At 39.8% G+C, this 18,132-nt stretch overlaps 1 protein-coding gene across 8 annotated transcripts in view; it reads right to left on the bottom strand.

The window, feature by feature from the left end:
* LOC149537245 (serine/threonine-protein kinase BSK1-like) overlaps nucleotides 1-18,132 on the bottom strand; it is a 380,772-nt gene that overhangs the window by 15,604 nt on the left and 347,036 nt on the right. The window contains exon 4 of one of the 8 annotated variants that reach the window (XM_089807494.1): nucleotides 5,071-5,247. The exons of the other annotated variants lie outside the window; for them this stretch is intronic. Coding sequence (XP_089663620.1) covers nucleotides 5,086-5,247 — 162 coding nt within the window. The 3' untranslated portion in view covers nucleotides 5,071-5,085. Of the gene's footprint in view, nucleotides 1-5,070; nucleotides 5,248-18,132 lie in introns of those variants that run through there. 8 annotated transcript variants of the gene reach the window in all.

The raw sequence follows: 18,132 nt of genomic DNA, 5'->3' as shown, positions 1-18,132 counted from the left end.
GAAGGACCGGCAGGAGGACACATGGGGCCGACAGGATTATGGTGGCCAACAGTATACAATGACGCCAGGGAATGGGTGGTCACATGCGATACATGCCAGCGAATTGGAAAACCCTTGAAAAGAGATTTCATGCCTCTGAATCCTTCTCATGCTTAGGAACTTTTTGAACGATGGGGTTTGGACTTTATAGGACCCCTGAAGACGAGCCGAACCAGAAGATGCCATTACATTGTGGTTGCCATGGAGTACTTGACTAAATGGGTGGAGGCACGTGCACTACCAGACAACTCAGCGGTAAGTACAACACAGTTTATTTATGAGCAGATTATTACTAGGTACGGCATTCCATTACAATTAACCAGCGATAGAGGAGGACATTTTGTAAACCATGTGATCCGACTGCTCACCACGGAGTTCAAAATTTACCATTCGCTGTCAAGTCCGTACTACCTAAGGGCAAACGGACAGGCCGAAGCTACCAACAAAATCCTGGTATCAATTATATACAAATCCTGCGCCATCGAAGGGGAGGATTGGGAGGAGAAATTACCTTCTGCTTTGTAGGCTTACCGCACGGTATACAAAGTCACAACCGGACACACGCCGTTTCAACTGATGTTTGGACAGGAGGCCGTAGTACCAGCGGAATTTATGATACCAAGCTTGCGGATAGCACTAGAAAACAAGTTGGGCGACATGGAAAGCTTAAGAGAGCGGTTGTATAAACTAAACAAGTTAGAGGAAAAGCGATTATTGGCACAGTAGGCCACTGAAGTAACACAGAATAGGCAAAAGGCATGGCACGATAAGCACCTGAAGCTGAACAGGTTTCAGCCCGGACAGTGGGTATTAAAGTATGATGGCAGGTTAAGTGGGTCGGGCCATACCAAATTCGAGAAGTAGGGGACAATGGAGCAATCAAATTATGGACTTTAGATGGACATGAAGTGCCTCAAGCGGTGAATGGGTCAAAGTTGAAGATCTATCATGACCGAAAGACTTCTGCATCAGGAAGTGGCCTTCGGGAGACCCCTCTGTCACTGCAGACTGACGGTGACGACGGTCGAACGAAAAATTGAATGTTTTTCTGTTGTTCAAAAAATTTTATAGAAAAAAAAAAAAAAAAAAAAACGTTGTACGGTTTTAGCAATGCACCGTACGGTTTTTACACTGTACGGATTTCTTAAATGAAGTACGATTTTTAAAGACACCGTACAGTTTTTTAGACCGTACGACTTTCTTAAATAAAGTACAGTTTTAAAGGCACCGTAAGGATTTCTTAAAGGGAGCACGGGTTTAAAAGGCACCGTACGGTTTCTGAGTACGGGATTTTGAGGAATGGTACGGTTTTAAATACACCGTACAGATTTCTTAAGTGGAGTACAGTTCAAAAAGCACCGTACGGTTTCTTATTTCTCACCGTACAGACTCTCCTTGCACTGTACGGTTTCTAACTTTTGTATGCACGGAAATTTCCACAAATTGTACAATTTTCAGGCAGTGCGGATTACATCAGAAATACATCCCTGTGGTGAACGGATTTCAAGAAGAGGGGAACTGAAGGCAATGCGGGCAACGAATGCAACCACCGTACGGACTTGAGGAGGGAAAGTTTGGTATGGATTTGTGAGGTACGGCTTTGTTATTTCATTCTTCTTCCAACTTCTACATTGAGCGGATTTTCAATCTCTTCCTGCGTGTACGGATTGGGATAATCATGTCAAGGGTGGCAATTTACCATACATATTTTTGAAAGAACTCTTCACCGTACGGACTTGGAAGAATTCTTCACTGTACGGATTTGGGAGACCGTTAGAAAAAGATAAAAATAAATAATGGAGTCTGCAGGTAAACGGCAGTGGCAAAAACAATTAGCGCAGGCCAAACTTGAGGAAGCCAGGAGCATGGCAAGTATAGGCAATTTGAATGAGGGTTTGAGCAGCAGCAAGGAGAAGCGTAAGGCGGTAGCACCTGCAACAGCAGAAGTCACACCACAGACTATACAATTTGAGGGATTAAATGGAACGGATTGCTAGAAATGGTGGCAAGAAACCCCTGATGACCATCCAGTTAAAGAAAGCATCAGAAGAGCGCAGGTGGAATGGGCCATTTAGATGCCTGTTTTTTGCATTCGAGATTATGAAGGGTATCTGCATACCATGATTGAAACATATGGCAGAGCCTCTCGTAGAAGCACATTTCAGTATCTGGGACGGAACTTAGTGGTATCATTCAAAGCAGCAAATTTCACACGGGTTTTTGGCATTCCAGGGCAGCAGGGCAGGAAGATTCAGCCGAAGAAAATTCCAAAGGATGGAAAGCTATTTTTAATCAAGTTAGTCTGTGGAGATTTGACTGAAGTAGAACAGGCAGCATTAGCCAAGACATCCAAGGGAAGGGGTTTAAAGAAAACCGACATTCAGGAAGGGCCATGGCGGTGTTTAATGGACTTGGTTAAAAGCAAGCTCACGGGATCCTCTAGGGCATCGGATATCACATTTCCACAAGTATCTATGATGAACAGCATAATGACTCGGAAAGTGTATGATTGGGCGTCTGTGCTAGCTGAACGGATGCATGAATTCATGACTCTCCAGCACAAGACATTCTATATGCCTCATTACGCCATTGGTCTATTCTTGGATGCTATAGCACGGGTGATTCCATCAGAAGAGTTAGAGGCAAAGTCTGGACCATTGGCTCCAGGAGAACCTCCTATCATGCAATGGAAGCACTTGGACACAATCTCTGGGCAGAAGGGTTCAGCAGGTCAAAAGAGGCCACGGGTAGACATGGCAGGAGATAGTGACAGTGGCCGACAGGAGACATCTTCTGAGCAGGACAGTATGGAAGAAGACGAAGGGGAGGGTGAGGATGATGAAGAGGTTCAGATCGTCACGGCTACCCCCTTGCTATTTCCGCGTACTACAGTCCCTATGACTTCCGAGTTGACACCCCGGGGTCTGCACATGGCTCACATTCCAGGGTTTGGACAAACTCGGCAACCGATACTGATGACCGGAGGATCCCACCAAGCAGTCACACTAGCCGTACCATGGCAACATGGGGTACGGCCTTCTCCTGTCCAACCAGGGGCAAGATTTGCTGTCGGCTTTGCCCACCTGGCCGCACCCGTGGACCGAGAGACTTCGTTAGCTCCTGAAGCACTTCCGGTAGCAGCACCCGAGGCGTCTGCCCTAAGTCAGCCAACAGCAGTTGTTACAGTAGCACCGTCAGCAGAAACCCAGACACTCCTAGTAGAGAACGTATCAGACGGAGGAGTACAGGAGTGTACGGACCCAGCACAGCCAGAGGTCATGGATAGAGCCAGTATTTTTCTGAGGCAGCAGTTCCAACTCGTCCCTGACAAGCGTGGCCCATCCATTCAGTCCCCCAGCTATTCTGAAGTAGTACCTGTACCACAGCCTCAGTCTCAGGAGGAGGGAATGCCACATGCCGTGATTACACCGACAGCAGAGGAGGTGGCACCGGATGTGGGCATGGCTCCCGCTGATAAGGAGGACAATAGTGACCCCAAATGGTCATTCGAGGACTTCACCAAGGAGGATTATGGGTCAGATGAGGATAGGTGCAGGGACTACCTCAGGACCATGAAGTTTGCATTGAAGAAGGGGCATGATGTGGCCATTCAGGCTCTCACTCGGCGAAGGGAGTGGCATTTGATTCGAACGTATATTCATAGGATTTGTCCTGAACGATTTCAAACTTGTTTTGTAGATAGAGGTTGGCCGACCATTGAGACACCAGAGATGTTGGCGGACTGGGCCACTGAGCCAGAGTTGGGACCGAGTGACACTCCAATGATGAAGTTGGCACATGAGATCATGGGACTGTACAAAGAAGTTTACTATGCGCGGCAGCGCGCGGAGGTGGATAGGGCCGCAGACAGTGTTGCAGCTCAGAGATACCTAGCAGTTGAAAAAGAGGCCAGAGAAAAGTTAGCCACTGATTTGGCCGACAAGCAGGCAGCATGGGTAGCAGAGTGGGAAAAACTCTTAAAGGATATGGCTACAGTGGTGCAGGAGAAGGACGCAGCTATCCGGGATAAAGATGCAGCAGAGCATGAATTACAGTTGGCCAAGAGACAAGCTATGGATGCTGCGCTTCTCCTGAAGGAGGCCGTAGAAGTTAATTCACAGATTTAGACAAATCTGCGCATTCGAACTGACCAGGTGTATGAGTTGCGTCGTCAACAACACTCTTCTGGGACCCCTCCTCTCTAGTATTTCTTCTATTCTTGATTATGGATTGTCTCGTAATTTTGCTAGTCGTCAGGAGATGACTTCTTTTTAGGGGGGATGATGTCGTCGGTAGAAATTGTGCATCGGTCGACGGGTCCCTTCGGTAAAAGTCTTGTTATGTAGCCAACAGGCAAAAAGTTTGTAACGGGCATAATGTACCTGGCCGACGGACTCCTTCGGGAAAGTTCTTCGGAAAGTATTTATAACCCCTTCAGGAAGCATTGTAAGGATCATTATGATATCGATCTATGGAAGCATAATGTACTGTTGGCATATGCGAATAATAATAGAAGTTCTGCTATGTGCTGTTCGGTGTTCGTATCGATTTCCTGTGTGCATTGCTTAATTAATCCATACGGTAAACAGCACAACTGAATCACATGAAAAGGCAATAAATGGCACAAGGGAAGTAATCCAATCAGGTTGATATACGATTCTGAATTATACAAAATACCCATCCCGATCTCCCACTCTTCATTATAGGTCTAAATGGTAGAAATTATCTAGAACAGCTTAAATTGAAGACATTGTACTCATTCCAGTAGTTGTTTACATCAGCCTTGTCTACATATAAACACTTTCCAAGTTGAGCGATAAAATTGACAAGCTCCAAAAAGTAAGCAACTGGTTTACATCAGGCTAGTTTGAATATAAGCAGCTGCTAGATTGAACATAAACAGTAATCAAAGTTGACAAGTTTCAACATCTTAGGTTATCAAACTCTACATTGCAAAAAAAATTATATTGCATATTGCTATTAAGTTGTTTTTCCTAATTAAAAAACATCAATTTGGATGTTGGGTCCGCGGATGCTTGTGGAAGCTCATGGCTGCCCTCTACTGCATGCCAGAAGCACAGCCTCGATACCTGGAGCTCTCTGGATGCATACAGAGCATCTGGGTGCCCAGGATGCACTTCTTGCATGCATCAAAGCATCCAAGTGCCTAGGATGCACATCTTGCACACATCTATAGGGCAGCAGTGTCTGCATCAAAACGAATCCGCTTATGAATCCAGGAATGATGCTGTGAATCAGTAACTAGGACAAAAGTAAAAGAGAATCTCCAGGTCAACTAGAAACATAAAAGAAAGAAAACAAATTATAAATTGTATAAAATAAAAACAAAATTAAGACCACAAATAATATTTAAAATAAACAAAAATGAGTAGAAAACTAATATATGAAATAAACAAGTTATAATATATATAAAACAAAAAAAAACCTAAAGGTATAATGCTATATTATAGATAAATAGATAGAAACAACTAAGGATTCCTTATACATTTGATAGTTAACAAACTTAGGCCCCAATTCCTTACTTCTCTCCTAATCATCAACCCTAAAGAGAATGGGATTTACTTGTCATAGTGTGACTGACACCAATCTACAGGCAGGCTCCCCAAGGCTCCTTGACTTTGTCTGCATCCTACCTTGGGATTCACCTATCTTGTACGGATTTAATCCACCTTTCCCTAAACAACACTAACCTATCCTCTTAAGGAGCAATAGCAAGTGATTATGGAATAGGCTAGGAGTGCATTAACTTCAAATAGATTATGAATAGTTATTAATATATTGTGTATTATGTACAAATAAAATAAAATGTGGCATGCATGCATGCATACACATACGTACATACATACATACATAGATATACATATATATATATATGCACACACACACATATTTATACATATACATTTTAAAACCAATATTAATGATACAGTAATAAAATCCTGACATAATATTCCACAAATCATTAGTGATGCATAGGTTACAGCATATCCCTTGCTATTACTCAATACTTGATAGCAATCAGACATAATTCAATTTGATTTCTGATTACAGCTGATACGTATTTGGTTTTCTGTTCTCCTTGATGCCCAATGGAATGACTTAAATGCCCATTAAATCTACTTGGATGCTTACAACTTATGGGAAGAGTTATATCTGTTGCCAATGATTAGATAGTATTCCCAAAGATCCTACCTTTGCATGGAAAATCATTTTAATACTAATCTTGATTAACCACTTTATAAGCACTGTTGTTGGTAATTTCATAACTCCTCAACATATTTATTTTCCATCATTGTTAACTCTCTCTACCTTAACTTCCTTCCTTCCATTGCTAATGCACACTCCATCACTGACTGCATCAATGGCTTAACCAATCGTTGATTATCTTAATCAACTATCAGTAATTTCTTTGTACCGTGCTGCTATAATAGAAGGTTATAATAGTCATTTCAACAATCTTTGGTAATGCTACTTGCGAGAGTCAGATGTTTCACGTCATCATCTGCTGATAACTAGTTGTCATTGGTGTAAGGTTTATATAATTCCCTCTTTTAATTGTTGAATGATAGTGATTGGGCCTATACAAATATGATGATTGTTGCTGCACTAGGTTAAATCAAGGGTCATAACAATTTGCCCTTCCCAAATTTGCTTCTCCACAAGCAATTTCAAGTTTGGATGACTGAAGATTTCTTCTCCTTCCCATGTAGTGTCTTCCTTAGGTAAGCCCTTCTATTTAAATAGGAATTTGAGAATGGTATTATTCCTCAATCTCTTTCCCCTCATACTAAGTAGTAAGAACTTTTCTAGTTCCCAAATCAGCTTACCCTTGTCATCAAGTGGACATAACTCTATAGACGGAGAAATTTATTGTCCAAGGACTTTCTTAAGTTGAGATGAATGGAAAACATTGGAAATTCTATTGTTCTCAGGCAATTCTAACTCATAGGCTACCTCACCTATTTTTCTTAGGATCTTGTATGGTCTATAAACTTGGGACTTTAACTTTTCTACTGCATTGGCCTTGATTCAAGTATGCTTATACAATTGTGGCCTTAAAAAAAAAAAATCTCCAGCATCAAATGTTCTTTCAATGCAATTTTGATCTACATTGGGCATGGTGAAGATTGTCCTTGAGTGTTCATTATATCAAAACCGATTATGGCCAACTTGATGGAATTGATCGATGCGATCCAAATCCCTTGCACTTCTAGCTCTGCAAAACCAAAGCGGGTGTTACCTACTCCTGAATAAAACACTTAAGCCTAGGATGCTTATAGCAGATTGGTTAGAATACGAACAAAAGTTTTCCAAATGGCAAGAATTATAGAAAACTTCAAACTTGCAATTTATAAATTAAGAATAATAAATGAATAAATGAATATATGAATGTGATAATGTTTTAAATAAAGAATAATTATAGATTAATGCAACAAATGAATATATTAATTCTTCAAAGGAAAGATATGAGATAATTGCCAGCATATGGATTACAAATTATGAAAAATATAAATACCAGTGTTGAAGGATGATAGAGTCAATATTATAAGTTTAAAACATACAACTTAATAAAATTCTATGCACATTAATTATAAAAAAATTTAGTAATCAAGATGCAACAAATCAAATATATGGACGCAATTTCAGAATAGTTTAGAATGTATTTTAACTCCTGTGGTTCGAAGACAAACCAGACATAGATTCGGAAACAAGTAAATATTTCACAATATCTATGATGTTCGATTTTAAAATGCTATAATTGATCCTGTCCACTTATCTATCATATAAATTATTTATAAAATTAAAATAATAATTATTAAGGACAAAACTATATAATATTTTAACTCTAAAGCTTCATGCAAATAAAATAAAATAAATATTTCTTATTGATCATGCCGGAAATAAAATTGTACTGGAGACACTCCTTACGAATGATTCATCCAATATAGTTTGACTCTAGAATCGCATATAAACTCATTCAATTCCACAATCCATGGGCTTAGTTCAAAAAATAATTTCTTTACAATGAAAGAATAAAATATATCAAAGTGCATATATATATATATATATATATATATAGAACTTGGGTACGTAAATTTTTTAATATGAATATGAATTGTAAGATTTTACATCTTAAATTTATAGATTTTGGAGGGGGATCGGGTGCCTTACAAAGCATCACACCCCTTCATCACGAATAACCGATCCCTGTTAATAATGAGGGTTTACTATAAGTATGTATATTTTTTAGAAGTAAACCAATAAATAAGCTGCATCATTTCATGGCAATCTTTCTGCAATCAAAATTTTCAATGACTAGAAGTGTCATCGGGTACCGTAGGAAATTTAATCATGCTTTGGCTTTATGATTCTTTGTGTAATGACATCCAAAAATTTGTCTTCATCTTTCGCATGTGGCCTTCCATTCTTTCTTCTATGCATAGATTCCTGTCACTAAATCATCATGTTCCTATTTTCATACAAAGACCTTGGCAATTCTCGAGTTCTCATATAATCTTCAAGCAGGATGTTCTCTGCTTGGTTCTAGAGTGGTCTTCTCCGCACAGGATAATTCCTTCATAAGGATTAGATGTGAAATCTGATTTGAAAGAATTCCATAGATAACACTTCTGTGCGCTTCCTTTTCATTGCATACCTGCAACAAACACACAACATCATTAGACTCAGATTTTCTAAGCAAGACTTGGATTAACAATTGGAAGTAGATAACGTAGAAACTCTTGTAGCCTCTTCCGGATGAAGAATAGACTTCAAGAATATATATTCTATACCAAACATTTGGTAGCACCACCAAACAATTAACTTCATCATGATTGTACAAAGCTGCTGCAACTGTGTAAAAACTATTATTTTGATGCTCTCATTTTTTTCAAAGCAATATTCAAGATGATGTGATACTTTTTCATACTTGAAATACATTGTGAGTGCATGGAGGATATCGCTGAAATCTTATAACCATGCAACCATTATCTAGGCCTTTGCAAAGAAAACATCTTGTCATATTGAATGATGAAAATCCTTCCCGTCTTCAAAGTCTGATGTTTCTTCCATTTTATGTGCAACAAAATCGTTGAGTTCAACAAGACATACTTGTTCGTGTTCTACATGGTTAAACATTCTCTATAGCACTTATACGTGAGTATATTATTCTGAAATGTGGCTTTTGCCCTCTTTTCATCTGCTTTGTTGTAGTATAAAATAGTGTGGCTTGGCCTCAAGAACACTGGTTCTAGTATAATTAGAGATTTACCCATCTTCTTTTGCAAATACAATAACATATCTTTTGTCAAATAGCCTGCATATTTTCTCACAAATATGTTAAAAAATATTCTAATTATTTCTAGATTTTACACGGTGGGTGAAGCTTCCTCAACTCTGATCAAAAGGCCACTTATCTACTCAAACACTCTTCAGAATTTTGCCTTGAAAGCTCTGATAAATCTGGTAATCAGTACCTCATTTTTTGGCTCATATCCGCTATGTTAGAATGCTCAAATTTTCCATACGAGTCTTATCAAAGTCTGCAACCAAATTGATGAGATGAATGCCTTTTATGATTGTTCCAAATTCTGACTCCAATCTGCTATGCATCCAGCATAATGTCTGCTGTAAGTTTGCAATGAGTTCTTCAAAAGTATTTGCACACTTGGATGCATTTAGTCCAGTATCCTTCATTCCATGATCGGATCTTATAATTTCCTAATTATCATTTCTTCTTCACAAAAAAAATAACTTTCCAACATAATTTCACACATGGGTATACAAATTTGGGCTCCATCAGGGACAACAAACTAGTCTCCATTATAACAAGTATTACAACCTCTAGCACCCTCCAGGACATCAACTTAATATAGTCTATTGTAATCTGTTAGTTATCATGATCTTCGGCACATTCCAAGAGTACAAGTTAATGAAGTCTATCATACTAATAGATCAAGAACTCAAGAACAACAAATGTAGTATCATGATGTTCGAGACATTTTGGGACAACTTAATATAGTCTATCATGATATCCGACACTCCAGGACAACAACTTAATGTAGTCAATCATGATAATAGATCAAGCTATTGTTAAGATCATCACCTTACAATAACCACCTCACAAATACAACAATGAAAGATCGTCACCTTTCATGACATAATCCACATGTGCAAAATAGTAACCACCATGAACCAAGTCAGAGGGTGGAACAAGGGCTTTCACCTCAACTTCTCTCTCACAAAGAAGAATGTATTACAAGGAATTTCGCTTCGAACTTTTCTTTCATAAAGAACTCATTAACAAGGAATTGCACCTAGAAATTCTCTTTGTGATGAAAATGTCCAAGATCCTTCGATGTCAACTAAAGTAAATCCTCTAGTTACTCACCCTTCAACTACTGCCATAAGATCATCTGAATGAGCAATCTTGATCTTAGAACAAAATTCCATCGTAGTTTGCTCCCTCTCGATGAAAGAGACCCTTGTCTTCTCTTTATTTCATACTCCCATATGTTATCACTCAACAACATTCCTAATGCATCATTCTTCTTTTCTTGGAAGAATATCCCTGCACATCAACATTCTTAATAAAAGTTTCTCCAATGAAGGTTCATATGCATCAAGTTTGAAAATGCCTCTATATAAGCATTTGTCAAACAATGAGAATGTAACATTATTATTTCCCCCATAATGTAAAATTTTCATTCTTATCTTGTTGAACAATTTTGCATCACATCAAATATGACAGACTTGTTTTTGTTTAATAGGTCTCAAAACCTTAGTCTATTTGACACTCAATTGAGGTAAATCCTTGAGTTTCTCTCTTTGAAGCTTAAGTTCTTGCACCAACCTCTTATCAGTTCTAATTCTTTTCATTGTCCAATTCTACAAAATAGAGAAATCTTTGTCCATGTCGCGGACACCATGTTGTTTTTATAGATGGGTGTGCTCTCAAAGCCAATAGTTTAATAAATGATATGGAACAAAGAAGCAAAAATCACCAAAGGCACGACACTGAATTCCAAGATTGGTTAGGTATGACTCTGATGTCCCCTTCTTGCACTATTAGCACCATTTGTTTATAACTTCATTGTATCTCCTCATTATGAATTTGTATTTAAGTAGTTTCATGTACTCAGTGAACAGTTTATGCTTTCTTCACATATCATAGTTACTTTTTCAAAGCACAATTAAATCATCTCAAAATACTATAACGTATTAGTTGTTGTTTGAGATTTCATTATTATCATTATAGATGATTAGGGTCCGCTAATAATGGCTCCAAATCAAATTGCATTTTTTAATGTTAACTCCAGCAACAAACACATATAATTCCCAAACTATTCTATGTAGCTTCTATCAATTTGTCTTAACTCCTTGTCAGTTCCTTATTTGCCCTTAATAAGGTCTCGATAGTTTCTTGGAGTCCTCTTTCACTAGATGATCCACCCACTCCATTTGATGTGATCTTCTATTCGAATAATGTGCTCCTTTGTTGGCATATGTGTTCTATTATATTTCTAGAGCTAATGAGGCATTACTATATAGAAAGGTGATTGGATAACTGAAACAAACACCACTGATTCCAAGTTCACTGATGTGTCCCTATGTATTCTCACACCCAGCCCTACTCCTATCAATTTCAAGCACCATTTCTATATATATGATGATTTCTATAGATGTAGAATATTAGTTGTGAGATATCTTATGAAGACATCAATTTTATAGCATTTGTTATACCTGGAATATGTAGTTCTTTCCTGCAATTCCAAACCACCTTTAACTTCCTCATGCATAATTACATTCTATTAACAAAATCCATTAACTAATTCAAGCCTCGACAATATGCTTTAATCTTGTGAGCTCCAAATAAAACAAATCTTCACAATGAGTATTCAACCTGATCATATTCATTTTCTTAAAGCGTCTTTGTCATGTTGTGCCATATATTTAAGACCCGATGTCAACCTAGAATTTGTCTTTTAGGATTACTAACAGGTGCGGCAACAAAAAAAATTATCTGAAGATATATTCCAGCAAACCAGATGAGTGATAGTGGATGATTATATTAAGAATTTATCATGCCACAAAGTAACCTTTATAGGCTGTGGAAATGGCATGATAAAACGATACCCCTATTCAGCTTGTATCAATTCTGACTTGTATCAATTCCAATGACTTTGACTGCATCAATTCCTATAAGCATATTTCTTTATCTTCTTCTTTTTTGTAGTTAAAGGCATGATTACTGGTTAATGTAAAATGTTCTGTAGATCTGTAGGTTATAATTTTCCGTAAGAAATGAAGATGCACACAATGTATTAGAGAAGATATTAAGAGATTCTCTAAAATTTCTCCGCATTTCAGACTTCTTAGATGATTTCTTGCCTTTAAAGATCTGACTAACTCCCAGTCTCTATATCTTCTACTTATGTGTACTTGTCACTGGATTGATGTCATCCTCTCACTCTTAGAGCATCTTAGAGATAACCATAATGCGGAGCAAAAGTGTAGTGGGCCCATAACCATAATGCTCGATAACAGAAAATTCTTGGAGATAAGGAACTTAATTATCTGATGAAGTGTTATATATAATTTCCCGTTGATCCATCCTCCTTCGCCTAGATAATAATCGCTCCTTCTATACTTCATTGTCTACATCTGCATGTGTGTGTAGGCTTTGTCTACCTATGTTCGTATCTGTGCCTTCCATGCTTTGTTTGCTCAACGTCTTCAACCTTCATATGGATTAAATCCTTTAGATTCTTACTCCCTCTATATTATTTATTTAGTGCTAGTGGAGTTAAGACACTATGATGTGACCTCCTTCACATTGCATCTCCTCCTTAAAACATATATGATAGTGATATCCAACCTTGATGATTGCAAAGAACAACATAATCATGAGATTCAAATGTGAGCATCCGAATATCTACCATTGAGACATAGACAAAAGTATTACCATTTGCATCAAAATTCATACAAATGTATTATCATTATGTTAGCATAAGCATATAGCTTACATGTCTACATTCCCCCTTCATACCGGATTCTCCTCCATTACATTATCATCAAAATCAACCATATAACCATTCCATCAAACCGATATGAGAAAAATTAGCTACAATGGACTTCAAAATATCATTATGGTTCTTCAGGGTATTCCACGATAATAGGAAGGACTTTTGATTGTATTATCTTCAACTACTCATACATCGATTACCAAGAAACATAATGATTTACTAAACATATTTCAAATGTAGGAAGCATAAATTCACTTCATTACACAGACTCTATCATGCCTCAATTAATTTAATCAGCTTATTTGATATGAAAGACACCATGTTTTGGGAGGTCTCGACATTCCTCGGTAGGAACTGTTACTTCAATACCACTCAAATAGGGCTCTACAATTATTTAACCCGATACAATATAAAGAACATTAAGAACATTCTTACTTTGATGTGTCTTCTACAATCAATAAAAATAATACATTTCCTTCTCCATTACATTTCTCTTTGTCCTATGTCTGGTTGGTTTCTAGGTCCTTTTTGCATTTGTAGCCTTGCTCTGATACCATGTTGATTTTTAGGATCACTGCAAATGTAATGGCACTATCTATATGTTATGTGTTTTCCAAGTGTAGATCTAAATGAATATGAATAGGAGTAGAAGAGACATGTCTCTATGTTAATCAATATTGGTTATGGTAAGTAAATTTCATTAGACATTATTAACAATTTTAAATATATATAGATAGATAGATAGATAGATAGATATTTGTCTAATTGATGATTAATCAAAAACCAATAACCATTGGGAATTAACTCTAGATCAATTCAACTCGACTGAAGCTACAACATTAACACTCCCTCTTAGCTAGGGAGGATTATAGAGAGATATCATCTCAATATGATATTCTTGGAATGACATATTTAAGATATCAACATATATTCATCAAATCATATATAATCCGACTGATGCTATTTCATCAACAAAAAAATTAAGTTTGACCATTGATTTGGGGGTGATAACTTGTGTTGGGTGTCAATCCAATTCCTATCAAAGAGGAGCTCTTGCCAAATTTGGCTAATCAATCCGTCTCCTCTACTGCTAATGATCTTTCTTGGCCATGTAATCTAAACACTTGATTAAAGAAGACTTCAGCTACTTGAGGTGCCTTGTATTCTATGGATATGGCCATGAAATGAATGAGCTTGGTTAGAGAATCCATAGCTACATATATACAATTTTTTCATTGAACTTTAGGAATCCCTGTTCTGAAATCCATAGAGATACTACCCCACTATTCATTCAATATAGAAAGAGGTTGAAGGAGGCCAACTGGATATGTTTTCTATGTTTTGTTTCACTGACATGTCATACGTTCTTGAGCATATTTCACTATGTGTTTATTAAGTCCCTTCCAAGAGTATTTTTCCCTTGTTTATAAGTTCTGAAATAACCTTGGTGACTTGCTAGTAGATTATCATGGTATTCTTTTGTAACATCCACTTTTCCCGGGTCTTAATTAACAACAAACATACTCAAAGAAACATAGTTATTACTTCGTTTTCATAAGAAGACAATTAAATCAATTTTGTTCATATGAAAGAGATTGATAGTTAAAAACAATGAAACAAAATTTCTTAATTAAGAACTTAAAACACTATCAATGAATTTACTATAGAAATTAAAATCCACATATCATGGAATTTGAACCAAGAAATCATTGTAGGGATGCTTTTGCAACCACCTAAGTTAGTCCAAAAATACCACTATAACAATATCAAATAACAACTACCATCCAATACTGCTATATCATAATCCAATGACGATTACCATTAAACACCACTATATAAAATTAGGGCATCACATACCACTGTATCAATTAGGGCATCAATTACCATCAGATCATTTAGGGCATTAGATACCACTATATTGTTTAGCGTAAAGACAGAGATGATGAATGCATACAGACAATAGAACACGAACAGCAGTAGTATATTCGCAATAGTAGATGAATGATCATTTACAATGATCCCAGACGGGATATAAATACTACTGCCGAACCTTCCCGAAGGAGTCCGTCGGCCACAATTATTTTATCCGTTACAAACTATTTACCGCCGGACCGTCGGCTACAGAACACCGCCGGACCGTCGGCTACAGAATGCAAAATACTGCCAGAACCATCTAGTCGGCTAACACCATCCCCCCAAAAAGAAAAGTCGTCTCCTGACGACTGACAAAACTAGGAGACAACTTACATACTACAGAAAGAACTACAGAGAGGGAGGCGTCCCAGAAGTGTGTTGCTGGCGACGTAACGTATACACCTGCTCTGTCCTGATATGGAGATCTGTCTGAATCTGAGAGTTCACTTCGACGGCCTCCTTTAGAAGAAGTGCCGCATCCATGGCCTGCGTTCTGGCTAACTGCATCTCATACTCAGCTGCATCCTTATCTCGAACCGCTGCCTCCATACTTTGCTTAGCCGAGTCTTTCTCCTGTACCGCGGCTGCCAAATCTGCCAAAAGTGCTGTCCGCTCTGTGGCCCATGCTGCCTGCTGGGTGGTCAAGTCGGTGGCTAGTTTCTGTCTAGCCTCAATTTCAGCTGCCAATGACTGCTCTGTTGCGACTCTGTTCGCCTCCGCACGCTGACGACCGTAGTAAACATCTTTGTACAGTCCCACAATCTCATGCGCTAGTTTCATCATAGGGGTGTCCATGGGTCCCAATTCCGGCTCCGTGGCCCAATCTGTCAGCATCTCCTCTGTCTCCGTTGCCGGCCAGCCCCGATCTATAAAGCAAGTCTTAAATCGCCGAGGACAAATCCCACGAATATATGCTCTGATCAAGTGCCATTCCCTCCGCCGAGTCAGGGCCTGAATTGCTACATCGTGGCCCTTCTTTAATGCAGACTTAATAGTCCTGAGGTAATCCCGACACCTGTCTTCATCTGACCCGTAGTCCTCCTTGGCGAAAGCCTCTAATGACCATTCAGCATCACTGTGTCCCCCCTCGTCAGTGGGAGCCATGCCCACATCCGGTGCTGTCGTCTGTGTTGTTGGCGCAACCACGGCATGTGGCATTTCCTCCCCCGGAGGCTGAGGCTGGGGTTCCGCCGGCCATGTTTCAAAACGCCCAGGAGACTGAATGGAGGGACCCCGCTTCGCCGGAGTGAGTCGGAACTGCTGCCTGAGAAACTCACTAGCTCTATCTATCACCTCCGGCGCAAGCGCCATATTCATCTTCTGTACTGACTGGGCTGACTCGGCCTCTGCTAAAAGGGATGATGAAATGGTGACCACGGCGTCACAATCAATGACCTCCAACCGAACCTGTGGCTCAGACTGTGGTAGTGGTGGCTCTGGGACAGTGACATTCGTTGGTGCAGTTGAAACTACTTCTGCTACAGCCGTCGGCTGTGGCTCGGCAACTATCTGTGGGACGGTGTCCGGTACTGCGTGTGGAACCACCTCAGTCACTGTATGTGGGACATCAGCCTCCGCTGGAGGGGTCATAAGAACTGGGGCATAGTGCTGACCAAAGGCCGGAATGACCGTAGAAGAGGTAGTCAAGTGTACTGAGGTTGACAGCTGAGGCGGAGTAAAGAATGTAGGCCCACCTCCTGCTGGCTCTCCGTCAACTTCAGCCGATATGCTCTCCTCTTCTTCCCCAGATTCAGCCTCGTCACTTATTGAAGTGCCCTCCCTCCCACTATCTGTTTCTCCGGAAAGGGCTAATTTGCGGAGTACTTCCCTGTGTCCAGCAGCTGACCCTCCTGTATCCAAGTGGCGCCAGAAGAAAATGGGAGGCTCCCCGTCTGCTAGCTTGCCCCGAGGAGGAGCCTCAAAGCCATCCATAGGGATCTGATTAGCTGCTGCCTCTAAAAACAACCCGATGGCATGGTGCGGCATAAAAAATGTTCGGTGCTGAAGTGTCATGAATTCTTCCATTCTGTCGGCAAGCACTGAGGCCCAATCATAGACCACTCCCTGCATGATACCATTCATAAACACAATCTGTGGTAGTGCGATATCTGAAGCTCGAGTGGCACCGGTCAATCTGCTTTTGATGACGTCCATGATACAACGCCAATGGCCCTCTCGAATAAAGTCCCTGCGAAGCCCTCTGCACTTTGTCCCCTGAACTACTGCCTCCTTCTCCATAGGTGTAAGGTCCCTGCATACTAGGGCTATCCAATGCTCCTTCCGTTCCTGCGACAGTTTATGATTCTTTATTTCCACTTTCTTCCCGCTGGGGCCAGGAATGCCGAAGACCCTGGTGAAATCTCTTGGTTTAAAGGACACCGTCATCCGCTGCCGTTTGTACAAGAACGTACTTGTTCTGCTCTGGACACTGTATGTTTCTATCATGGTGCGCAATACTGATTCAAACATCCGAATGGAAAAGATGGGAAGCTGAATAGCCCAATGTACCTGTGCCCGTATCAAAATCTGTTTAATTTGGTCTGCCTCAGGAGTTTCCTGCCACCACTTCCGGCATTCGCTTCCGCTAAGACTCTCAAACTGGATGGTGAGATAAGTGAGTTCTCCCTTGGTCTTTTGTTTCTTGCTGCTGGAACCGGAGGGGCCTGCAACTCGAATTCCTGAAGCCAAAACTCTTGAAGTCTTCTCCATATTGGCCAACTGACTCTTCCACGGCTTCCGCTTGCCTGCTAACTCCATGCCAAAAAAAATGATTTATTCTTCCTATTGCCGGCTTCTTAAATTTCCCGTGGAAATACTCTGGCTGACTGCGAAGGTGGAAGTTTTCTCCCGCGGCAATCTTCTTGTCTATTGGTGACGTTGAAATTTGTCAATCTCATGGACTGACAACTTGGATGTTATCCCACTTGATGTCGACCAAATTTCCCAACCACTGCTGATAAACATCTGATAAACTTCCGCCCCCCAAACTGTCTTGCTACTGCCGTGGAAATTTTCTGCGGACCGCGGAACTTCTAGTCCGCGGAGCTAAATCATCCTCACCGAAATTGATCCAAGCTCCAGGAGGCATTCATATTTGATTGGCGGTACTTGGTGGAGCATACATCCCAGCATG

Source organism: Cupressus sempervirens, chromosome 10 (assembly GCF_028749045.1).
Source record: "Cupressus sempervirens isolate cs-2001-9-10 chromosome 10, ASM2874904v1, whole genome shotgun sequence".
In the NCBI taxonomy this organism is placed as follows: Eukaryota; Viridiplantae; Streptophyta; class Pinopsida; order Cupressales; family Cupressaceae; genus Cupressus; species Cupressus sempervirens.
The sequence above is the reverse complement of the archived record's forward strand: the minus strand, read 5'-3'. Positions and strand labels throughout refer to the sequence as shown.